We start from the raw sequence: 26903 nt of genomic DNA, 5'->3' as shown, positions 1-26903 counted from the left end.
AGTCAGGGAACTAAGATTGCACAGGCTGTGTGGGCTGCCCAAAAATAAAAATAAAAAGGAGAATATTCTGAATTATAGAGGTGGTTTCACAGTAACTTGATACCATAAGTGCCTATGGAAACCCATGGCCTTACAGTTGTTTAAATAGGTCACGTTTGTGTCTCTATAAAATAGAGAACATAGGAATAGTTTCTATTCAGCCCTTTGCTTTCAAACCACCCCCCTCCTCTGTATTTTAGGGGCTTTTTTCCTCCCTAGTTAGCACTATCTTTTAGACCTGGCCTCCAGCCTGATAAAGGAGCTCAGGCTGCTTTTCACAAGCAAACAGTCCTTCTAATCAGATTTAATCTCCCCCTCTCCCTGGGCACACCATTTATCCCTCTATGATGGCACCAAGGACAGTCATATTGATTGTGGCATTTTCTGCCTACCCCATTTTGCATTTCTCCTAGAGTAGTTCTCCTCTAAAATACCAGACTCTAAAGATGTAACAGTGTAACTATCCAGACAAATGAGAAAATGAGAAGCAAATTCTTCACAGCCAAAAAGGGAGAAACTCTTTATCTTACTTACAATAATATTGCACCACAATAATACAGTGTTATTCTCTTTCCATAAATACACCAAGATTGAGACTACTAAAAGAGCCCTTCTTATCTCTGCAGTGAATAACATCGTGGGCAGGAAAAACAGACGAAATGAACTCTCAGGAGGATCAGTTTCTTCAGGCCAACACAAGAGTAAAATACACTCGGCTTTTATTAACTGTTGCTTAGTTGCTAAGTCAAGTCTAACTCTTTTGTGACCCCCTGGACTGGATGTAGCCCAGCAGGCTCCTTTGTCCATGGGAGTATCCAGGTAAGAATACTGGAGTGGGTACGTTTTCCCTTCTCCATGGGATCTTCCCAACCCAGGGATCGAACCCACATCTCCTGCATTGCAGGCAGATTCTTTACCAGCTGAACCACAAGGGAAGCACAAAAATACTGGAGTGGGTACCCTATCCCTTCTCCAGGGGATCTTCCTGACCCAGGAATCAAGCCAGGGTCTCCTGCATTGCAGGCAGATTCTTTACCAACTGAGCTATCAGGGAATAACATCAAAGTGAAGTCTCTCAGTCGTATCCAACTCTTAGCGACCCCATGGACTGCAGCCTACCAGGCTTCTCCATCCATGGGATTTTCTAGGCAAGAGCACTGGAGTGGGGTGCCATTGCCTTCTCCAAATAACATCAAAATACACTCCTAAATCGTTTCTTAAAATCATAAAATATCTTTTCTTGGAATGTGTTCCCTTTCTATTATAAAAGCTTCTGTTAACTTGAATTAATATCATCCCAGTTACTTCTCTTGAGATCCTTTGCCTTTTGTACTGTAAACATGTGATTTGTGTAAAAATTTGTATTATAAAGTGTAAGATGTTGATCTAAAAAAAAATCCCAAAGTTTCAGGTGAGAAATATTAAAGAATGTACACTTTGGCTATTTCTGGTTATTCTGTCCTTTTTCCTAGTAAGAATTCCAGTTTTACTCAGAGTAGCAATGCATATAGCAAAAAGGTTCAGTTTTCTACTCTCCGTTGTAGCTAAGTATGGACATGTGATTAAGTTATGGCCAATGACATAGGTTTTTTTTTGTTTTTTGTTTTTAAGTACTGTATGAGATGTCTGGGAAATCTTTGTTTTTTCTTGCTGCTTGGAACATAGATGTGATGGCTGGAGCTTCTGGAGTCATTTTAGATTATTGAGAATGAAAGCTACATGCCAGGATAACGAGAATAAGTATGAAACGAGCCTGAGTCCATGGTAACCATGGTGGAGTTACCATTGTAACCCTGGGTTTCTTACCTGTAAGTCTTTTTTTTGTTTGTTTGTTTTTAATGTGAAAGAGAAATAAAACCTTATTTTTCTTAAATTGATATTACTCTGGGTTTCCTATCATAGACAATCAAAAGTAATCCTACATAATAGATTATGCAAATATTAGGGCCTCTTACTTTAGACGAGCCCTGTATTACTCTGGACCTCAAAAATGAATACCTTATTTTAATTTTAAGCATCTAAGCACAAAGGCTATGTTTTGGGCTCCCTTTTCATTGGAAATCCATTGTTAATTGGAATTGATTTCAATTTTTGACAAGTACAATTAATATTGGATATTTCCTTCTTTTAAGAAGAGTATGGCTCATGGTGGGAATCTTCTGTGCCTACAATGTACTTGCAAGGCTATGGACTTCACCAACAAAACTAAACAATGAAAGATAATTGAAAAACTACTTACAAGTTCACTGGTTTCGACATCAAAGCCATTCTGATACTGTCGGGAACTCCTCAGGCTTTTATGAAGAGAACGCCTAACTATGGGATGAGTCAAACCCATGGCAGGCTTTTCATCAGCGAGTGCAACTTTAAATTCTTCTGACTGGATCTGGCTTCCTGAAATCTAGAAGAAGAACAAAATGTTGAGTTGTGTGTCCAGATGGATGTAACCTTCAAGTTTAGGACAAGTAACTATTATTTGTCAGGCGTCTATTTTGTGTTACTGCTACTGCTTAAATTGATATTTAAGCAGTCACTTCAGTCGTGTCCGACTCTGTGCGACCCCATAGACGGTAGCCACCAGGCTGCCCCGTCCCTGGGATTCTCCAGGCAAGAACACTGGAGTGGGTTGCATTTCCCTCTTCCATCCATGGGATTTTCCAGGCAAGAGTACTGGAGTGGGGTGCCATTGCCTTCTCCGCTATTTTGTGTTAGGTGCTTAAAAAAAATGATTTAACAGCTTTATTGAGACAAAATTCACATACCTTTTAAAGTACTTTTTCTAGTATATTCAGGTGGTGCTCATCACTACAAATAAAACTAGTGGAAGTGATGAAATTCCAGTTGATCTATTTCAAATTCTAAAAGATGATGCTGTGAAAGTGCTGCACTCAATATGTCAGCAAATTTGGAAAACTCAGCAGTGGCCACAGGACTGGAAAAGGTCAGTTTTCTTTCCAATCCCAAAGAAAGGCAATGCCAAAGAATGCTCAAACTACTGCACAACTGCACTCATCTCACATGCTAGCAGAGTAATGCTCAAAATTCTCCAACCCAGGCTTCAACAATATGTGAACAATGAACGTCCAGATGTTCAAGCTGGTTTTAGAAAAGGCAGAGGAACCAGAGATCAAATTGCCAACATCTGTTGGATCATCGAAAAAGCAAGAGAGTTTCAGAAAAACATCTACTTCGGCTTTATTGACTATTGCTAAGCCTTTGACTGTGTGGATCACAACAAACTGTGGAAAATTCTGAAAGAGATGGGAATACCAGACCACCTGAACTGCCTCCTGAGAAACCAGTATGCAGGTCAGGAAGCAACAATTACAACTGAACATGGAACAACAGACTGGTTCCAAATAGGAAAAGGAGTATGTCAAGGCTGTATATTGTCACCCTGCTTATTTAACTTATATACAGAGTACATCATGAGAAATGCTGGGCTGGAAGAAGCACAAGCTGGAATCAAGATTGCTGGGAGAAATATCAATAACCTCAGATATGCAGATGATACCACCCTTATGGCAGAAAGTGAAGAGGAACTCAAAAGATTCTTGAGGAAAGTGAAAGAGAGTGAAAAAGTTGGCTTAAAGCTCAACATTCAGAAAACTAAGAGCATGGCATCCAGTCCCATCACTTCATGGCAAATAGATGGGGAAACAGTGGAAACAGTGGCTGACTTTAATTTTGGGGCTCCAAAATCATTGCAGATGGTGATTGAAGCCATGAAATTAAAAGACTCTTCCTCCTTGGAAGAAAAGTTATGACCGACCTAGATGGCATATTAAAAAGCAGAGACATTACTTTGTCAACAAAGGTCCGTCTAGTCAATGCTATGGTTTTTCCAGTGGTCATGTATGGATGTGAAAGTTAGACTATAAAGAAAGCTGAGCGCCAAAGAATTGATGCTTTTGAACTGTGGTGTTGGAGAAGACTCTTGAGAGTCCCTTGGACAGCAAGGAGATCCAACCATTCTATCCTAAAGGAAATAAGTCCTGAGTGATCATTGGAAGGACTGATGCTAAAGCTGAAACTCCAATACTTTAGCCACCTGATGTGAAGAGCTGACTCATTTGAAAAGACCCTGATGCTGGGAAAGATTGAAAGTGGGAGGTGAAGGGGACGACAGAGGATGAGATGGTTGGATGGCATTACTGACTCAATGCACATGAGTTTGAATAAGCTCTGGGAGTAGGTGATAGACAGGGAGGTTTGGCGTGCTGCAGTCCATGGAGTTGTGAAGAGTCAGACACTACTGAGCGACTGAACTGAACTAAATGGGTGCTTATTTCTTAACCTTGCAGCAGCCTCACATGGTAGGTTTTGTATTTCTAATATGGAAACTGAAACTCAGAGGAGTTAATTACTTGTCAGAAAACAAAACAAATTTTTTACTTTTTTGGAACCCACCCTCACCCCCCTCCCCACCACGTGCTCCCAAAGGGCAATATTTAGAACAAAGAATTACTAGAAACAAGCCACATAGTCAATTTTAGAGAAATGATCAAGCAGTTTATTACACATTAATGTAATTACTGCTGAGGACATATAAAATGATAGTATTTGGAGTGTGTGTATTTGAAATGTGAAGAAAAATAACAAAAATATGTACATATTATAGTTATCAAAGCAAATGTATAAACTTTTACAAATAGAAGAATTGTGTTTACAGGATAAATATTTTTCGGTTATTTATTTTGAAAAATTGCTCGTGACTAATTTCAATAATAAGGCAAATCAATAATTATCAATAGAACCCGCTGTAGGAAACAGAGTGAGTAGTTGTTATTGTTGTTGTTGTTTTAAAGGAAAACCAAACTCAGGAATTCCCTGGAGGCCCAGAGGTTAAGACTTGGCACTTTCACTCCTGTGGGCCCAGGGTTTGATCCCCAGTCAGGGAACTAGGATCTCGCAAGCCAAAAACAAAAAACAAAACACTGAACTATTCACTTCCAAGAGCCATGAATCTTGCTGTTGGCTTCATTAGGATGATCTGGGAAGTATTTTAAGGTCTCATAGGACCTCTCCCAACTACCTAGCATCAGCCTCTTACCCCGACCACCACTCTGAACATCCCTAATCTACTGGGGGAAGGACCCATTAGTTTGAACAGGCAATTAAGAATCACTGTCCTAAACAACAAGTTCAAAATGTTTTTGGCCTTGTCTTTTATTTCCCCCCCTCCCCACCTTTCTCTTTCAAGATTCTTTCAACGACTGTGAATTAAAGTCTCAGATGTATGCGTGGCATCTTTCTGATACTTCTGATTTCTCAGTACAGCATTAGCTATTTGATATTTTAATAAAGAAAGAATATTATATTAAGGAAAAAACAACAGAAAAACTTCCCAAGAAGCAGATACCTGCGTGTTTACAAGCCTGAAGTATACCCCTTCCTTCTTCATTAGTTCTCCGTGGCTTCCTTGCTCCACAATGACTCCATCGTCAAACCCAGCGATGACATCTGCATTTCGGATTGTAGACAGTCGGTGAGCTATCACTATGGTGGTCCGGCCTTCCCTGGCCTAGAGGGGAAAAGGACAGGCATGAAGGGGAGCAGGGTTACACCGTCCTTGCACTGTTGATTAACACACAATGAAGCAGGCAGACGGGGGTGTCTGTGGTTGATGGAGAGCAGCTCACCATCCCTGTGTGATCAGGGCACAAAGGCATCTCTCACATGTGAATGGACACAAGGGACTTAAATTCTGGACCAGACAGGAGGCCAATCCCCCAGGATGAAGATGGAGAACTCCGGAGCTTCTCTAATGTTTTCATACCATCGTGAGGAGCCCTGCTTCTGAGTTATACGATATGCTAAAGACTTTAGCAGAAGCATGTTCAGAAGTTGTTGCCACATAAGGCCTTCTCCAGAGCACTTCTGTATGATTTCTTCTGAAGTGCCTGAAATTCTGTAATTACTGTGATTGTAATTCTGATGGACTACGTGCAGGTACCTTAGGCGAAAACATATCCTGAGGTCTGGATGGTTTAAGTTATGGTTCAAAGACCATCTCAATCACAAACTCTGGAGTGGGGCCAGTAACTGTGATTTTTAACAAATACTTTGGGTGGTTTTTATGGATACTGAAATCTACAAATCACCCCCTAAGTAGTTCAGTGAGCTCACATGTCCTTAGCTTGATGGGTTAATGAATGGGCTGGAAAATGTCCATCAAATTATTCACGTTACGTCATTAACAATAGTTATTCTTTTTAATATTCATTACCCTATTAGACTAACAACTTCTTAAGACCACTACCTACCTACTCTGAGGCAATAAAACCACATTGTTAGCATGGTATTTAGGGTGTGGCCCAAATCACCTAAGCAGTTAAAAACATAAAAATGTGAGGCTAGATTCATAATAGCCAAAAAGTGAGAACAATCCAAATGTTCAGTTGATCAAAAGAGAAACAAAAGGTGGTATATCCATACAATGGAATAGCACTGGGCCAGGAAAAGAAATGAGATTCTGATACGTGTTTCAATATGGATGAACCTTAAAGATATGACGCTAAGTTAAAGAAGTCAGTTAAAACAGACCATGCCTTGTATGATTCTATTTATAGGAAATGTCCAGAATGGGAAAATCCAGAGAGAGAGAAAGATTAGTAGTTGCCAAGCTCAAGGGTGAGAGTAGAATAGAGAGTGAGTACTATGGGGTACAAGGGTTTGTTTTTTTTTTTTTTGGAATGATGAAAATATTTTGCAGTGAGATCATGCAAATGGTTGTAAAATCTTGTGAATATATTAATACTAAAAACCGATGAACTGTGCATTTAAAATGGGTGAACTTCATGGTATATGAATCTTTTTAAAAGATTCATCAATCTTTTTAAAAAGAGCATTCACAAAAATTCTGAAAAAGTTAATAAGTATCTGGGTAATATCTCCACTAGATACTAAAACATAAAAAGCTACAGCAATTAAAACAATAAAATCCAGGGGAAGCTATCACATAAACAGAAAATTTGATAAACAGAACCATACAGAGAGTCCAGAATAGACATACATTTTAAAGAATTAGTGTGTGATAAATATGCATTGTCTATCAGTTGAGAAAAAGTAGACTATGTGATTAATGGTACTGAGTCAATTGTGTAGCCACCTGGAAAAAAAAATAATGTGGTCTTTCTTCTTCAGGCCTTATACTAATAATCAGATTAATCAATTATGTTTCAAAAAATATAAAACAGCCTAGTAGCTCAGATGGTAAAGAATCTGCCAGCAATGGGGGAAACCCAGGTTTGATCCCTGGGTTAGGAAGATGCCCTGGAGAAGGAAATGGCAACCCCCTCCAGTATTCTTGCCTGGAAAATCCCAGGGACAGAGGAGCCTGGGGGGTTACCATTGATGGGGTTGCAGAAGTACGAAGTATGAAGTATGAAGTGAAGTCACTCAGTCGTGTCCAACTCATTGTGACCCCATGGACTGTAGCCTACCAGGCTCCTCAGTCCATGGGATTTTCCAGGCCAGAGTACTGGAGTGGGGTGCCATTTCCTTCTGCAGGGGATCTTCCTGACCCAGGGATTGAACCTGGGTCTCCTGCATTGTAGGCAGACCCTTTACCATCTGAGCTACCAGGGGTTGCAGAGTCAGACACAACTGAGTGACTAACACGTGTGTGCACACACTAACACACATGAGAACATAAAAAGACAGAGACTAGAGCATAAGTCTACTGGACAACATTTAAGACTGTTCTTTGATTTTTAGCAATTGGGCCCCAAAGAAACCTTCATAAATCTTTACTGATATACTAATAAGGAAGTTGCACAGCTTTGTCCATGTATGATAAGGTATATAGGAAATAATTTGATCAATCTAATTATACACTAACAGTGATGAGTAACTGCTAACAGTGGCTGGGTTTATCATTATGATAACAATAGGTTAATGCTATGTCAACTTTAAAAACAAGGGAATTGGGAGTCAGACTCGTGAGTACATGACTGGTGTGCAGGAGAAATCAAGTATGTATTTGTGAATTTCAAAGTTAGCCACTGTCACCCTTGACCAAAGAATTTTGGCTAGGGTAGAGGAGATTTGACACAAAAGGGTATTTTCAAACACCCCCACGATGACAAGACACTGGCAAACAAATATCCTGGATTCAAGGAGAACAACTATTAAATTTGAAACTTCTAATTTTGGATGTGCAGGTGGGCTTCCCTGGTGGCTCTGATGGTGAAGAATCCCATTGCAACGCGGGAAACCTGGGTTCGATCCCTGGGTTGGGAAGATCTCCTGGAGGACAGCTTGGCAACCCCCTCCAGTATTCCTGCCTGGAGAATCCCACAGACAGAGGAGCTTGGCGGCTACAGTGCCTGGGGTCACAGAGAGCTGGACATGACTGTGTGATTAAGCTCACAGCACAGGAATGAAAGGTAGGCCCAAACAGAGGAAGCGCTCATCTATTAGGCTTCTTGACTTCTGGGGGGCGGGGGGGGGGGGGCGGGAAGCACAAATGGAAACTTACAGGGATCATTTCATTAAATCACTATTTTCATTCTTTTCCTGCCCCTCCAGTATGGAAACACTATAAGTAGAAGAGGGACATAGGTATAAAACTTTTTGATTATTGACTTTCTTTAAAAAATCAAAATATCAAGTCTGCTTTTCTAGTCTTCTTTAAGATTTTATACTGAAAAACCTATTATTTATTTTGAAGAACAGTTGCTATCTATTGAGCCAAAAGCGGATATGGTCATTAATTATTTTTTTCTAATGTAGAACTGCATTATTCAATGAGCTAGACCATGGTAATCAATTCAGTAAAAATTTATTCAGGCTTTACTATGTGCAGGCACTGGAGTGGGTGTTATAGAGTAAACATGAGCCTTTTGTTAGTTCTGCCTCTTAGGGGAGAGAGAGAGAAAGCATATAAATAAATAGCTAAGTACAACAGCATGGTGCCGGACAAGAGACAGTGACGACTGTGGAAAGGGGCTACAGAAGGAAAATGTTCTGCTTCCAGGCTAGGTAATCAGAGAGGAAAAACAGTAACAGTGTTACATCCTTATGCTCCTCAAGGACAGAGAATTACAAAACTCAACTTTCATTGTTAAGACAGTTGGTTTTTAACCAGGTGGACCAGCCAACTGACTGACCAGTATCACTGGAGAGAATGCAATAATGAAGGACTTCCCTCTTCAAGACATAGTTTATTGTCTGAAAAACATATCAGTTATCTTGCAGTGTATGGAGTCGATTCGGTAGATTATAAACCATCTGTAGCAACTATGGTAGATAAAAATTGGCAACAAACACTTTAGGGCTATTCCCTTCAGAGATGGACTGTATTTTTCCACCTCCTCAAATTTGGGCAGGCCACGTGACTAGTTTTGAGCAAAAGCTGTGAAGGAATGAATGCTTGTTCAATGTCCGAAGCATAGACTTCAAGAGGCCTTATAGCTTCTGTGTCTGCCAACACAAATTGCTAAAATTCAAAGAAGTAATGTATCCAAATATGAATTAAAACTTGCAAGGATACAACGTTTGCTGACAGAATTCACATCATGAAAAAACTTGTCAGTAATTCTGTTTGTTTAGCACAGCAAGGGCTACTGTCCTGAATGTACACACCCTAGAAAGTTTTAGGACCTGTGTCCTGGGGCTGACTAGGACTTTGTTCCATAAATCTCTCTTATCGTACATAACTGTATGCGAAAAAAATCTATTCTGACACATTTTAAATCAATTATTTAATGAATGCATGTATTTGTTTTTATGATTTCCTGATTTAAGTCACTTCTAATTAACCAACCAAATATAAGTCCCCTATGTATTATATTTTGGTTCCTTGAGACTTAATATACATGAAAGCAGGGTAATTCAGTACAAAAATTTATGAGGAATAATTTATGAGAGAATATCATATTCTCTCATAATTCTCTTACATCATATTCTCTCATAATGAGAGAATATCATATTTTCTCATTAATTATTAAATTCCATTAGATAAAATAAGCCAAAATGTTAACATGATAAACCACAAAGCCTGAATTAACTACAGTTTATAGCACACAAGGCAGTTGTGTTTACTTAGGATTCAAGTATACATTTTCCTGAGAAAATAAGGTTATACAGCTCATCTGTATAATTTCAAGAGGACATATATATATATATATCTGATATATAATATATATACACACACATATATATGTATGACTGAATCATTTTGCTGTACACCTGAAACTAATGCCACATTGTAAACCAACTATATTTCAATAAAAACTGAAAAATAAAGTAGGTCAATTCAGAAAAACAAAATTTCAAGAGGCAATTTGGATAGACTGTTAAGTAATTTGCACATTTTATTACTAAACTTTATGAAGTCAAAAATGTTTATGATATTTATGTATTTGAAATCTATTTACATAGTGTCATCTGACTCCAGTTTTTATACTGTGTTGTTATGACAGATGACATCAGCACTAACCTTGAAAGTGTCCCAAGATAAGGTTCATGCTGCGAAGCTTCAGCTTAGTAAAGACGATAGTGAGAGATTTAGAAACACTGAGCCAGGCCCATGAGTTCAGCGGCCTTGAAATATATTCCTTATTTATATGCTTAAAGAAACACAAAAATTGAACTTTATTTCCAGAGAATCACTCATTCACTTTTATGAACAGATAAAGATGATGTACTGCTACAAAATAAGGCAAGTATTTTGAACTGCTTTTCAGATAGACCACTGGGTAAGTAATCAGAATTTTCTTTGTACGTTTTACCGTAAGAACTTTTGATCAAAGTCCTAACCTATATGTAAAAAAACAAACAAAACCCCCAAAGCTTAGCAGTTCACTGCACAGGCCTGGACCGGGGGATAACTGCATCTTGGTCCAAGAAAGCAAGCCAGCAAATGGGCTGCCCACCTCTCTCTGCAATGTGCCCTGAAAGAAAGCCCCATGGCACTGACCTGTACACACTGCTGTATTTAAAATGGATAACCAGCCCACTGTATAGCACAGGGAACTCTGCTCAGTGTTATGTGGCAGCCTGGATGGGAGGCGAGTTTGGGGGAGAATGGATGCGTGGATACGTGAGTGCTGAGTCGCTCTGCTGCGCACCTGAACCTACCACAACATTGTTAACCGACTGCACTCCACATGGAGTAACACGTTAGAAAAAAGCCCACGGGAGAGCTGCATCTACTCTCAGGTCCATGTTTTTCAGCCTAGGCTCGCAAAGCACTGGTAAGAATTTCAATACAGTTTCAGTTGGCTGGTCCTTCAGGCGTTGAGGACCCACTGACCTTATCCAGAGCCGCCTGAACCTCGGCTTCACTCTCCGTGTCCAGCGCTGAGGTGGCCTCGTCCAGCAGGAGGATCTTGGGGTTGCGAACCAGGGCCCGGGCGATGGCGATTCTCTGCTTCTGTCCACCGCTCAGCTGGGCTCCTCTCTCTCCAACCAGGGTGTCAAATTTCTACAACAGAAAGCGTGGTAGAGCTCTTGAAATATTTCAAATAGAAAAAGCTATGGAGTCTAGGAATTCATGGAAGACAACAGGGTGCTTCATTTTGACTAGCGTAATGAGTCACAAATCATAATAAATCATTTCACATTCTAAAAAACTAACACAAACTCTGTATAAAATTTCCTATGAGTCATTGTACCAAGCTACACTCCTTGACCCTCCAAATGGATAATTCAAGGGACTTACCTAGCAAAGTTGGACAACCTGGAACCTCAAACATTATTAGCTTAAACTTTGAAGAAAGAACTCGGTGGCATGAAGTTCGAGGGCACTTAAATTAACAGAGGCTTTACCTGTGGTAACCGCATGATAAACTCATAGGCGTTGGCTTCCTTCACAGCTTGCTGTATTTCATCCATGGTGACATTTCCACGGCCGTAACGGATATTTTCAGCAATGGTGGTAGCAAAGAGCACTGGCTCCTGACTCACCACTCCAATTATTTCCCTCAGATACTTTACATTAAATGTCCTAATATCCTGCCCATCGATGATAATCTGAAGAAACAAGATACTTCCATTAAATATTTTAAACCATTTGACATTGAAAGCATTTGTTACCAAAAAAGCCTTAGCTAATATGTGATTCAAGTTGTGCAGCAGAAACCAAGACACCATTGTAAAGGAATTATCCACCAATTAAAAAAAAAATAACAATAAATGCAATGGATCCATACAAACTGAGTGAGCTATTTATTATTTTACCACACGACATGTAAATAAAATGGTGCTAATAAAAGTTTTTCTTTCCTTTTTTTGGCCATGCCACTTGGCTGGCGTGATCCTGGTTCTCAAGCAAGGAATCAAATCCAGGCCCACTGCAGTCAAAGTGCTGAGTGATAACCACTGGACGGCCAGGGAATTCCTGCTAATAAAGTTTCTTCATTAGCACTCACATAATATTAAAAGTCAGCAGCAGTAATTTATATCTTTATTCTTTTAAAAGACACTTTAATGGGATTATCAGCTATTTCTGCTTGCTGTGTTTATAAAGATCTTATATTTTGAATGCTTTATTCTTTTATTTAAATTATTACCATTCAATTTATACTTTGGAATCTATTAGTTTAATTGGGGTGTTTTCAACATTGGTACGGAGAAGGCAATGGCACCCCACTCTTGCCTGGAAAATCCCATGGACGGAGGAGCCTGGTAGGCTGCAGTCCATGGGGTCACTAAGAGTCGGACACTACTGAGCGACTTCACTTTCACTTTTTACTTTCATTCATTGGAGAAGCAACTTAGCAGCAGCAGCAACACTGGTAAAACCATCTTTTAAATAATCCTTATCAGAACTTTACATATTATTTTTAGAATATAGCTCAATAAAATCTGTTTGCTGACAAGGCAAAAAAAAAAAAAACCTTAGCTAATGTTTAACTTATTTCAGTGGTTTAGACAGAGAAGGCAATGGCACCCCACTCCAGTACTCTTGCCTGGAAAATCCCATGGATGGAGGAGCCTGGTGGGCTGCAGTCCATGGGGTCGCTAAGAGTCGGACACAACTGAGCGACTTCACTTTCACTTTTCACTTTCATGCATTGGAGAAGGAAATGGCAGCCCACTCCAGTGTTCTTGCCTGGAGAATCCCAGGGACAGGGCAGCCTGGTGGCTACCATCTATGGGGTCGCACAGAGTTGGACACGACTGAAGTGATTTAGCAGCAGCAGCAGCAGCAGTGGTTAGAAATGGGAATTGGAAATAAAGAGCAATGTACAAGGCTAAAAATAAAGTCTTTTCTCTCTTTTGATTTTATTATCTTATGTATACTGTTTTTCATGGATGGAATATTCTCCATAAATGATTACATATTGAGTTATGTATTTTGGCATAACTATGAATTTTGCTTACCATTATTAAATCTGAATTAACTGTCCATTTACCTACCTAGTCTACATATCACTTTGATGGCATTATGATGTTTTACTCTACATAATATATCAATACCATAATGTACTTCAGCATTTCCCACCTGCTGAATATTTGGCTTCGTGCAAAGAACACTGAAGGACAATCATAGTAGAAGGACAGAATTACCAGACTGAAGAGTATGTTTTATTTTTTCTTCTCCAGTAATAATTGCTTAACTCATACAATAACTGGCAAATTTTGGGTATTTATTATTTGCTGAATAAAGGTTGAACAAACTCTTTAAAAAGATTTTTAATAATTCACAGTGGCAGCAGGAATATATAAATATATATTTGCTTCACTGTAATTTACTGGCTTTTATCATATTAATCTGTCTTTTCTAATTAATAATTGTATGGTGTAGCTTATATATAATTCATATATAAGTGAAATTGAGCATTTCTTGACTCTTTTTTACAAATCTACATTTATTCTCAAAAGATGTGCATGTTCATAGCCTCTGATAGATTCATATTAATTTATAAAATAGTAATATAATAGTTTTATCATATATCATAAATTTTTCATTCCAATTTCTTTCTTTCTTAAACTATAGCTTTACTGATTTTTATTGAAGAGAGGTTTAAGGAAAAATTGAATCAATCAGCTGTATCACTGGGCATTTTTTCCATTATTTCAGCAGTAAGCAAACTTAAATCACAATGTGAACAGTGAATATCTCTGAGTTACAGAATTTCTGAAGACTTTTTTCCTGACATGTATTTTCTTTTAAAAATGTATTACTCCAATAGTAATTTTTAAAATAAGATGTTTTGAAATGCTTATCCTCAATGTAAGTATTTACTAGGTTCTTTTTTAAAAATGAAGAAAAGTGTTTATACTTCAACCAACCTAGAGTTTGCTTTAGGAAATGAGAAGGGGCCCATGTTCCTACTTGGTGTATCAGATTTTTCAAAGAAATTTTGTTAATTTTATTAAAGAAAGTGGATAATTCACATATCCTAGAATCTCTGTCCTATATTAATGCCTTTTTGTGTTTTTTTGTTTTTCTGTGTAACTTGTAAACTTCTGTTTTCATAATTATACTACATTTCAATGTCAGGTAAACTCAATGTTCTCAAGTCAGTACAACTGAGGAAATTTGAATATTTACTGTGGGCCCCTATTGTATTAATGTTAAATTTACTGATTTTGATAATTGTTTTGTGATTAAGTAAGAGAATGTTGTCTTCTCAGAAAATACATTCTGCTTTGCTATACGCCTGAAACGAATACAACATTGTAAAACAACCTATAATCCGATAACATTAAAAAAAAAAAGAAATTATATTCTAATGTATGTAAGGGTCAGGGGGCCATAACATCTTTAACTTACTCTCAACGGTTCAGAAAATAACCGGTATATATGTTTGTGGTGTGTCTTATACATACACACAAACATGCAGTAAGAAAGAGATGATAATAAGGCAAGTAGGTCAAAATAAAAACAATGAATAAATCTGGGTGAAGAGTATATGTGAGTTCCTTACTTGCAACTTTTCGGTAAGTTTCAATTTATAATAAAAATTTTAAAAGATCAAAAAAACTATACCCTAGGCCGTTACTGTTTCTCACGTCCCCAGTTTCATGGAGACTGTTCCACTTTCCCCTTCAGATATTCCAACACTGAAGAAAACTCAACTGTCTTTGATGAATTTAATTACTGCCCTAAGATTCCTTGTGACCCCGAACACAAGCTTATTGACAATTACTAATGTGGAACATTTTTAACCAAACTAAGTCAGTCATTGAAAATAATCCTCTTGGTGGTTTGGACGACTATTTTCCAGTGACATAGTAGATTATGAAAAGCTTAGTTGGAACAGAGGAGAGCATTGTCTAGCTTCTTTGAATTTTATCATCTTGACTACATTTGTCAAAATATCCCAAGGGTTTGAAGATCTTATCCAGATGCATTGCAATTCCATAGCCTTTTTCTTTTTTTAACCAAAATTGGATTCACATGCAAATATGTTACCAAAAAATTTTTCTAAGGGCTATTTGATACCCAGCTTCCCATTTTGAAGAGCGGGGTTCTTCCCACTTACACTCCCCACATCAGGGTCATACAGCCTCTGCACCAGCTGGACTACTGTGCTCTTCCCACAGCCGCTGTTCCCAACCAGGGCCACCGTCTGCCCGCTCTCTACCTTCAGGTTGAGGCCCTTCAAGATCTTTAAGGGAAGAGAGAAAAAGAGTGCACTTCACATCAAAAGCCTGAAAGAGAAGTAATCTGACTCAATTTTAAATTTGGAAAAATAGTATTAAATAAGGGACTATAACCCCCAAAGGAAAAGGCACATACATATCATAATAACAGAGACTGTGGATTCCTGAAGATGATTAACAATCTAAATTAGGAATCCCTATAAATATAACTTATAATACCTGGACATCAGGCCGAGCAGGATAAGAGAAATGAACATCTCTGAACTCCAAATTCCCTTTGATGTTGTCTGGTTTGTGTCCTCTCTCTGAAAAACTGTCAATTTTAGGATCCTAAACAAAACAAAATTCAATGGCTATTCCATCATAGGACAAACAATTGCATTTTTAAGGAATAGGCCTCAGCAATGCCAAAAACAAGACCCAGAAAAGCATAATTCCCTTCATGTGAGTCAGAACCCAAGTTGAAGACTGTGTGTGTGTGTGTGTGTGTGTGTGTGTCTGTATGTTTGTGTTTATGTGTATAAGGAAGTATTCCTTCTCTGAAAATAGGTTTCTCTTAAAAAGTACATAAGGGATATATTATTTTCATTTCATATGATATTTCACTTTAAGTTTCTGGCATATCATAAATTTTCTAAATGTACATTCCTACAACTGCAATTACAAAATATACTATAATTGATATATCCAGGTATTTCAGCATTTAGTGAAAATTAGCTTATTCCTAAACAATAAGTGTGATGGACTAGATTGAGAAAATTGAACAATTGGTTAGGGACAAGTTAGTTTGGAATGATGTAAATTTTCAATATATGCAGAAGCTGACCAATTTTCTCATGACTTAGATTAATGAAACAGCAATTGCTTGGACTAGACAATTACATTTCAGTTAGCTAGTTAACATTTTCCCTGTGTAAATGCAGAGACCACCTTTAATGTGTCAAAATGATTTTCTTTATTTCACTTCAGTCAGGATAACTTATGCAATACAATTGATTCAAAATTATATCATATATACAGTGACCATTTTTTTTTTTGAGAGAGGGAAACCCACAGCAAAACATACTATCAATTTCAGTCCACCAATCATTTTTCCATCCACTCATCCTGTCTACAAAGCATAATGTTCTCAGTCTGGCTACAAAATGAAAGAGAAAAGGAGAAAAACTAGGAAGACAAACATCTTTGCTTTGAACTCTAGTAATAACACACTAGTTCAGATGCACTTTCCCAAATGAGATCAGTGCTGTTTGATTAAAGATAAGCATTCAGAAATATTTTTTCTTTAAAATACAGTTTATTGGAGAGAGAATTCTTTTTTTTTTTTTTAAAAAAAACCTGTTCTCCTTTATAAAAGTTCTTAGCACTTTCTGCCTTTTATTCCCCAATTGGCTAACTCAAAACTTAAATTTATTAAACCCTAACTTGAGGCAGGCACAGTAATAAGCACTCCTAACCTCATTTATTCCTCACTTGAAATCCCATTTCTATTCTTTATTATTATTTTGTATTGATTCTTTAATTTGGAACCAGTGTGAATGTTACAAACAGTCAAGTGTAGGCTTAACCAAAAAAAGTTTCCTCATCAATTAGAGCTGGTTTTGATTACTGATCTTGGGATCCTGTGAGTTCTCAGACTCAGAATATAATGCAAATAATTAACCTTGAAAAAGAGGTATTTTTTTCAAACTTTCACAAATATTCAAAAGAGGCATTTGCTTTTATTCATTAATAAGCAGAAGTTTTTCATGTTACTTAATTTTTACAGGACATTTAACATAAAGCCAGATTTAATTATCCAGGCCTCAAAAAATTTTTCAGCATTAAAAATAATAAATGACTCACGCTATCAATAATAGCAAAGATTGCATATGCTGCTCCTCTCGCATTGGCAAAAGCATCAATACAGGGAGCGGCCTGTCCAATGCTGAAGGCGCCGATCAGGATTGAGAAAAAGACCTGAGCAAAAGAACACAAGGGAAAGTCACATGTCCCATTCCAGTGTCCACTGTCATCTCACACACATGTGTTTGGAACACAGGCCACCAAAGCGTCAAGATTAGGTCAATCCCTTGAAAATTTTTTTCAGCACAAGAGCAAAATTTACAAGGTAAATTTTGTTGCACAAATGGGTTTCTTCAACCTCAAAAATATTTTTTCATCTATCTTGTCAAACTATTGGTTGTTCTTCTCCTGGGCTTAGACAAAATGACAAAGATTTTTCAAATCTGTTGCCTTGATTATGAAGCCATTGCCACCAGAGGAAAATATTTTCTGTCAGTATTATTCAGTACTAAATTATTTTCTCTAACTATGCATGGAATTACACACAATGTTCAAAATGAAACAAGGTAGATTCTGGCCCCATATAACTTTCCTTAAAAAGTGCCATGTTTTATATATATATATGTATATGTATATATATATACACACACACATTTTGATAAGATTTTTAACATTAAAAAGTAACAGTTCATGCATTATAAATCACATCTGTGTGCATTAATTAATAATTCCTTTACACAATTAGTCTGTACTATAGCACACAAACTTAACACATTTCCCTTCATCTTTTTTTCACTAGGAAAACAAATTGATACAGAAAAGTCAAGACTGTAGTTTCAGGAATCCAGGTTATTAGCATACATTAACTGAGAAAAACCTAAATGAAGAGAAATGACTCCTTTCTCTCTGGGCATGGTGAAACATCTACTTATAGTTTGGCTTTTCTCAGAAGATGACAAATAACAATAATGCTTAACATACCAGAACTCAAATATCTATCTACTATCTGCAATACAGAGAAGGACCAGCAAGAGAGCAAAAAAAGTCCCTACCAGAAGCAATGCTAGAAAGTTAACACACTCGAGTTCTTGGTCTTTATGAAGAGGCCATCACTGGGCTCCCTGCATCATGGGAGTCACTCTGCTCCCCTATTTGGGAGAAGTCACTGTCTACACCCAACAAATGGGGAGACCAGGCCAGAGAGGATGAATGCCAGAGTCATTCTCAATCTCCCCACTTTGTAAAATTTAGCAAATGAGGACGTAAAGAGAGGCGGAGTGCTTCTAAGCTGACAAGGAGAGGGGACCAACATGAGAAAAAACAGACTCTGCAGCGATGAAACCTCATCCAGCCAAACAGCCCTCAACACTTCAATGGGGGTCTGAAGGTACCACTCTAGAGAACATTCTGAAATGATAAATTTCCATAATGCCCCTAAGTCATCATCAAGGGGTCAAACTGTGTTCCATGTCCTCTGTTTAGAAAGACAGGCAAGTGCAGGTTTTAAAACATGGCTAGTTGAATGGTTACGTGTTGTCCTGACCATCACTGACATGGAAAGAAGGTCGCAATATGTTGCTAGTTTATAAAAAAATTTACAAAAAGATATGCATAATGCAATTTAGGTTTCAAGAGAAAAAAACCCATATACAGAAAATAATCTGGAAGATAAACACCAAAAGTTATCATTAAGTGTATATGGATTTTTAGATCATAAGTAATTCTAATTTTAAGTAATTTCTAATTTTTAAAAGTATTCTAATCTTTTGTATAACTAGTATGTATAATTTTTCTAATCATAAAATGAACCTATTTTCATTTCATAAAAGAAAAAAAGACTAAAATCACTTTTCATCTTGTATTTGGATAGCCAATATGATACAAATTCAATGTTCTTTCATAGTATGACCTATGTATAATAATGTCTACTTTTTTATGTAATGAAAATCACAGGCACAATGAAGATGGTACCAATTGATATTTGTTCATTAATAAATTCTTTCCATCTTTCTTTATATGCTCCATATGTTTCTCAATTGGTCTAACCACTTGTGATGCTCTGTGTATTCTAGAAGCCCAGCTCTGCCCACAGGACTGAGCAAAGATATGCCATAAGTAAAAAGGTTAGAACCATGGTTCATCCTTCAAAAAGGAGGAAAATGAAAGAAGAGGTAGATAGATAAACAATTTTTCAGATTTGTCACAAATATTAGGAAAACAACTTACTGTAATTGCATTTCCAATAGTGTATTCTTTGGCTATAACTAGAGTGGATCCATACCAGAAGGCCAGTGCATACGATGCATATATTAGCAGGAAGGCAGTGCCCATAGAAATGTTTGCTGAAATAGCTTTTTTAATTCCAATCCTTTTGGCATTTTCTAGATGTTTCTGATACCTACCAGAAAATGAAGGGGGAAATATGATAGTAAGAATCCATGAAAGTGAAAGTGAAGTTGCTCAGTCGTGTCTTACTCATTGTGACCCCATGGACTGTACCCTACCAGGTTCCACTGTCCGTGGAATTCTCCAGGCAAGAATACTGGAGTGGATTGTCATTTCCTTCTCCAGGAGATCTTCCCAACCAAGGGATTGAACCCTGAGAATACATAATCTTAGCAATATACCCCTCCTGGACAGCTAGAGGTTTAAGGGACAAAAACCATCAACCAAGAAACCCATGGAGACACCCAGCTTCCCAGGAACTGAACCAATGCAGGGTCAACCTGGACCAGATCCCATCTGAGCCTTTTCTCTACTGGCCTGGACCCATCTACCTCAGTCCCCACAAGTCCCAGCAATGTTCCCATAGCTGATCCAGGACTGAACTCCCAACCCTGGGAGAACCTCACCATCAACCTTCATGGCCAGCATCACAAGTCAAGGTTAAGGAGGAAGAAGAGAAACCAAGCCCACCAGGAGTGACACCAAAATGTAAACTGCAAACACTATTTGGGACTCTTAAAGCAGTTATATTCTCAAGACAGGCTAATTTATCTTCTCTGCTGTCCCACTGGGTGAAAGCGAAAGTGTTAGTCACTCAGTAGTGTCTGACTCTTTTCCATCCCACGGACTGCAGCCCACCAGGCTCCTCTGTCTGTGGGATTCTCCAGGCAAGAGTACTGGAGTGGGTTGCCATTTCCTCCTCCAGGGGAGCTTCCTGACCCAAGGACTGAACCTGGGTCTCCTGCACTGCAGGCGGATTCTTTACCATCTGAGCCACCAGGGAAGCCTTACCCCATTGGGAAAGGGATGGGAATTCTATCTGTTTGTGTACTTATACTCCAGTCTTTGCCTTTTTGCTTCGCTTTGGTCTCTGTTTTGTTCTGTTTTTGATTAAGCCAGGGTATAGGGTATAAAGAGGTCACTACTTATGGGATATAGTTTCTTACTCTACTTTTTTAGATTTTACTTGCATCACTTGTAAAATGGAATTACTTTTTAAAAATTGAAGTACAGTTGATTTACAGTGTTGTGTTAGTTTCAGATGTACAAAGGGATGCAGCTACACACACACACACACACACATGTATCCTTTTTCAGATTCTTTCACCTTACAGATTATTACAATATATTGAGTGTAGTTCCCTGTGCTATACAGTAGGTCCTTGTTGCTTACCTGTTTTATAGAGTAGCGAGTATATGTTAATCCTAAACTCCTAATTTCCCCTCCCCTCCTTTTCCTTTTGGTAACCATAAGTCTGTTTTCTATGTCTGTGAGTCTGTTTCTGTTTTGAAATAAGTTCACTTGTATCATTTTTTCCAGGCTCTGTATTATCATAGGATATTTGTCTTTGTCCAGCTTACTTCACTTAGGATGACATGCTCTAAGTCAATCCATATTGCTGCAAATGGTATTATAAAATGGAGTTACTAATGCCTACCTTGCTAGATGACTGTGAGGTTGACAGACAATGTCAGAAAGTTGTTAGAACCGTGCTAGCACATAGTTGGCAAAATCTGATAAATCCTATTTTTATTATTGCTTTTGTTTTAGAATTTAATTTCTTCCTAGATACCACTCATTCTATTGTAACCATAATTTTAAATATTAAGTAAAATCCATTATTACTGGCTTCTGGGATTTGACATACAGGTACACATGTCTAGAATGGTTCTGTTAAATAACAATGATTTTTCCATCAATTTCAGTTAAGCCTTTCATTCCATGCTAGATGCAGAGAGTGTATAAAATTTAATTTTGGCTCCTTAAAGTCACAAAAGAAAAAATGCACTGGATGTACAATGAAACTTATATCACATCCATTAGAATGTTTCTAACAAAAACAAACAACATCATATCTTTTTTAGTTTAACCAAATAAGATGCTGAGAATTTATTCATTTTTTAAAATGCATCCAGCCACCCAAAATTATATCTTTTAATTACTTAAAGCACCTAACTCTCCAGTGTTCTTTCCTCAGTGTTCAGCCACGCACTGACTTAGCAGAGCTGCATCCCTGGGGAGACAGCTGGCACCCCACGCCCAGTGCTGTGCTGAATCCCAGGTGGCCCGGCTGCAAGGTGCGGGCAGGGAGGTTTATATCAGCCCCAACATGACATGGATTCTGGGGACAAGGATGGACATGCTGTAATTACCTTCGCTTAGATGGCTTGCCTTTTGCAGCTAATGGAGCGGCACTGATTACACTCACATCCTGAGGTGTGTGGGCTATTGTGTGCAGGAAGCAGCAGTGAGAGAGAAAAAGGAAGAGGTTAGAGAACCAGGCACAGGTTGGCTGTCAAGAGGACTTAAGGAGTAGAAAAACAGAAAATGAAAAAGAGGGGAGTGGGGAACCTTTGCTTTCAAGGCTGGAGAATTTCCAGAGAATTTCCCTTTCATAGAGTCGGGGGTATCAGGAGTCCCGCAGAATGGCAAAAGAAAATATTTTACATGGAGTCATACTTCAGTTATATTAGGGTATGTTATTATTTAAAGAAAACTGGTTGGAGAATTGAATAGCCTTTATTAGGGGGTTTGTTCTGGCCCATACATTTTTGTCTATCAACTCCCCTTAGAGCAGAGGCACTCGACCTGGAATCCCTGGTTAAGGAATTTGACCAGGGAAAAACTTACACTTTTAACTTTGCTAACCCCTAACCAAAATTCAGCATTTCCTTCGATTATCAGTGCAGGCAACAAGCCTCTGTAGGGTCAGCAGTAACTGTGAATGTGTTGCCAATAGAAATCCCAGATCATTTTCATATCATGTTCTACTTTTTACAGATATCTTGAAATACATTTTACCCACAGACCTACTTGGAATTACAGTAGGTATTAGACCTATAGTTAGTTCTTGATATTCAATAGGTTAAAAATAGAGGCATGGATTTCAGTTCAGTTCAGTTCAGTTGCTCATTCATGTCCGACTCTTTGTGATCCCATGAATAGCAGCACACCAGGCCTCCCTGTCCATCACCAACTCCCGGAGTCCACCCAAACCCATGTCCATCGAGTCGGTAATGCCATCCAACCACCTCATCCTCTGTCGTCCCCTTCTCCTCCTGCCCTCAATCTTTCCCAGCATCAGGGTCTTTTCAAATGAGTCAGCTCTTCGCATCAGGTGGTCAACGTATTGGAGTTTCAGCTTCACCATCAGTCCTTCCAATGAACACTCAGGACTGATCTCCTTTAGGATGGACTGGTTGGATCTCCTTGCAGTCCAAGGGACTCTCAAGAGTCTTCTCCAACACCACAGTTCAAAAGCATCAATTCTTCGGCACTCAGCTTTCTTTATAGTCCACCTCTCACATCCATACATGACCACTGGGAAAACCATAGCCTTGACTAGACGGACCTTTGTTGGCAAAGTAATGTCTCTGCTTTTTAATATGCTGTCTAGGTTGGTCATAACTTTCCTTCCAAGGAGTAAGTGTCTTTTAATTTCATGGCTGCAATCACCATCTGCAGTGATTTTGGGGCCCAGAAAAATAAAGTCAGCCACTGTTTCCCCATCTATTTGCATGGATTTATTGTATCACAACTTTAAAAATGTTTTGATGATTGTGCCTCACTATAACTGGTTTCCTGTGTAAGCCTACGTATTTTGTTTTAGGCATTTAAAATCATTATTCTAAGAAGAAGTCCATAGATTTCATCAGACTTTCAAAGAAGTCCATGGACTATAAAAAGTTCAGAAAGTATAAGTGTTAGTCACTCACTCACATCCAACTCTTTGCGACCCCATGGACCGTAGCCCACCAGGCTCCTCTATCCATGGGATTCTCCAGGCAAGAATACTGGAGTGGGTTACCATTCCCTTCTCCAGGGGATCTTCCCAACCCAGGGATGGAACCCAGGTCTTCCACATTGTAGGCGGATTCTTTACCATCTGAGCCGCCAGGGTAGCCAAAAATGGTCAGAACCCTGCTGTAAAGTCTGACAATCTCCAGCCATCAATAAAGGGTGAATATGTTTTGTGGGTAAGGGGTTTATATTAGGCAAAGGAAAGCCGTAGACACGTGTGCATGCCTGTGTGCTGTAAGTGTCTTCAGTTGTGTCTGACTCTTTGTGACCGTATGGACTGTAGCCTCATACCACAAAAGAATAAGTAGCAAAATGTAATAAAAGTGAGTTCTTTGAGCCAGTGGACAAAGGACCTTCCTGACCTCTCCAGCTCTCTCTTCTGGCCCCCAAAAGCGATCACAGTCCTGATGGCCCCCAGAGCTTCTTCCGCCACGGCACCTGCTTTTGCGTATGCAGCCAGTTCTTTGTCACTAAACGCTGAGAGTATCTGGAAAGAAGACAAACACATGACTTTCAAATAGGGAAAAAAGTTAAAAGACACTCTGATCAACTCTTCAACTTACTTTTTCTTCCCAAACACTGCCCTTTACCAAACACCGTAGATATGAAGCAAACATCACTCAGTGTACCACATCCAACAGCTTCTTCCATTCCCCTACAAAGGCCAGGTGTGATCTGCCTTAATGAACTCCTCCCCAGGGAAGTTGTAAATAGCTCTAGGCAGGAAAAAGCTGTCTACATCTACTACTATTTTCTCTCTATTGATTTCTCTGTCTTCATCTGTCATGCCACTAACCTTAAACAAATCATCCCCATGCTCTGCTTGTCTCCAGCCCTAGCACAATTTCTTTTTTAAAAAAATTTTTGGCCACATGTAGAACCTTAGTTCCCCGAACAGGGATTGAAATGGCACCCCTTGTAATGGAAGGCATTAGCCACTGGACCACGGGGGAAGTCCCCCTTTCAAATCTTTTGATCACACAATACTTCACCTAACTTGTTGGTTCTTTTCATAGATCAAAGATGTAGAAATAAAGAGTAAGTCATTAACAAATGACCAGATCTCTTCCCTAGCTTCCCCTTCAGTAATCTCATGAATAAACTGTGTAAAGAGATAGCATTTAAAGAAAAATCACAAGAAGTTGCACCTACTCATTGGTATGCATGATGGGGAGTACTGTAGACTCTGACCCTCTGTTACGATGATTAACTGAGATGCTTTCCTTTGCCCCTTTAAAATATTTCATGAGTAACAGAATCTTTGGAGATCTTGGAATCTTTGGAGGTTTTTGGTGGACACTGAGTCCACCACCTCCCCCAGATTGCCAGCATTCTGATTAAAAGCAACTTTCCTTTCTACCAGCTTTTGCAAGTAATGATTTTTTTCAAGCAGCTAGACTTGATTCAGTAACAGAGTGAGGAAAAGAAAGGCACATATAATTCACTAGATAGTGTTTTGGGTAATAGTGTTGAGTTCCACATCTACTACCTTTTTTTCTCTGTTGATTGCAAACTAAACTAAAATCTTACTGCTTGGAAAGGATTCACCATCCTTATTATTATTGTGTAATGATTTTTAATCACTTTGAAAACCACATTTCCAGATACTACTCACGGATAGTCTACTGAATGATAAGATGGCTAAACAAGACGCTGCAGGAGAAAGCTAAAGGAAGAATCGAAACACAAGAGACGCCAGTCGTCTATTAAGTAAATAATCAACCCCAAAATGAGCAAAAATTGCCAGTAAAATTTCTCAACCCTGGAGTGTTGGCTGAAATGGAACAGGTTATGTGGATGTTACTGCAAGACAAAATTGGCAGAGTGCCATGTAACCATCACAATTAAACAGAAAATCCAAACTTAGTTAAATGTTTGATATTCATGCAATAGTTTGAAGTTATGTTATATTTTTAAATTGGGCTTCCCTGGTGGCTCAGATGGTAAAGAATCTGTCTGCAATGCAAGAGACCCAGGCTTGATCCCCGGATCAGGAAGATCCCCTGGAGAAGGGAATGGCAACTCACTCCAGTATTCTTGCCTGGAAAATCCCAAGGACAGAGGATCCTGGCAGGCTGCAGTCCATGGGGTCGCAAAGAGTCAGACACGACTGAGTGACTAACTGAGCGATGTAACTTTTAAATTATGTTTCCTTAAATAGGGACATAAAGATTTATGTAATTTAAATTACTATGCCAGGAGATTTACCCAAAGTAATAACAACAGTGCAGGGACTTCCCTGATGGTCCAGAGGTTAAGAATCTGCCTTCCAATGCAGGGGACAGGGGTTCAACCCCTCATCAGGGAACTAAGATCTCACATACCACTGAGCAACTGAGCCTACCCACCACAATTATAAAAAAAATCTGTGCACCGCAACTAGAGAAACCCGTGCAGCACAACAAAAATCCCATGTGCCACCACTAAGACCTGACGCAGCCAATAAATAATCATACAAAATAAAAATAATCAATAATATTTTATTGATTTTAAAACAAGTAAAAAAAAAATAAGAGTGCAAAAACTGTAATTGAGGCAATAACTGTGATGTTTTCGTTTTTTGGCCATGCAGCATGTGGGATATTAGTTCCCTAGCCAGGGATCACACCCACATCCCTTGCATTGGAAACTCAGAGTCTCAACTACTGGACTACTAGATAAGTCCCGTATCTGACATTTTGAATCACATTAAAAATAATCTTCCCTATTAGAGCACCATATTAACCACAACCTTCTGCACGCAGTTTCGAATGACATTTAACATAGATCTGCACAACATGTAACCAGAATCCTGCATCTTGAAGATAACTCTATCTGTGTCAGTTAACACATATGGTCATGCCCATGTTTCACATACCTTTGCCCAAACAGCTGTAGAGAGTCCCAGGATAGGGCTGATGGCCATTATCACAAGAGTGAGCTTCCATCCTCTGATAAACCCCACTATGAATCCTGCAAAAAACGTGGCTATTGCTTGAAAGAACATTCCAACCTTGTCACCAATTCCTTCACTGATTTTGGAGATGTCACTAAAAAAGATCACACCTAAGTGGTTACAGGCAGGAGGTCTTCAGTCAGAAACGTGAAGCAAACATCTAACCAACACAGACACAGGCAAAGCTCGTTCAGATGCCCGCAAGCCCCTCTCGCAGTCTTAGCCTCTTGAATGACACTTTCCCCACCTAAAAACTGTACAAAGGAAGAAATTCAGGATTAGTTCACACTTCTGGGAAGTTAGTATCATTAAAAGTTGATGCTGTTCAGTTAGTTA

The 26903-nt window shown here is 38.7% G+C and overlaps 1 protein-coding gene across 4 annotated transcripts in view; it reads right to left on the bottom strand.

Annotated features, from left to right (window-relative positions):
• Positions 1-26903, bottom strand: part of ABCB4 (ATP binding cassette subfamily B member 4) — a 72845-nt gene that overhangs the window by 29205 nt on the left and 16737 nt on the right. For 3 of the 4 annotated variants that reach the window (XM_010804130.3, XM_059885832.1, XM_010804131.4), the window contains exons 7-16: positions 26490-26661; positions 23995-24119; positions 19612-19783; positions 17446-17559; positions 15820-15930; positions 15480-15605; positions 11815-12018; positions 11300-11470; positions 5402-5563; positions 2279-2440 (exon numbers count right to left, since the gene is read on the bottom strand). In XM_010804130.3, coding sequence (XP_010802432.1) covers positions 2279-2440; positions 5402-5563; positions 11300-11470; positions 11815-12018; positions 15480-15605; positions 15820-15930; positions 17446-17559; positions 19612-19783; positions 23995-24119; positions 26490-26661 — 1519 coding nt within the window. The remainder of the gene's footprint in view (positions 1-2278; positions 2441-5401; positions 5564-11299; positions 11471-11814; positions 12019-15479; positions 15606-15819; positions 15931-17445; positions 17560-19611; positions 19784-23994; positions 24120-26489; positions 26662-26903) is intronic. The other variant, XM_005205304.5, reaches the window with a different exon arrangement.

Source organism: Bos taurus, chromosome 4, assembly GCF_002263795.3.
Source record: "Bos taurus isolate L1 Dominette 01449 registration number 42190680 breed Hereford chromosome 4, ARS-UCD2.0, whole genome shotgun sequence".
Lineage (NCBI taxonomy): Eukaryota > Metazoa > Chordata > Mammalia > Artiodactyla > Bovidae > Bos > Bos taurus.
This window is presented reverse-complemented; position numbering and strand designations above follow the sequence as displayed.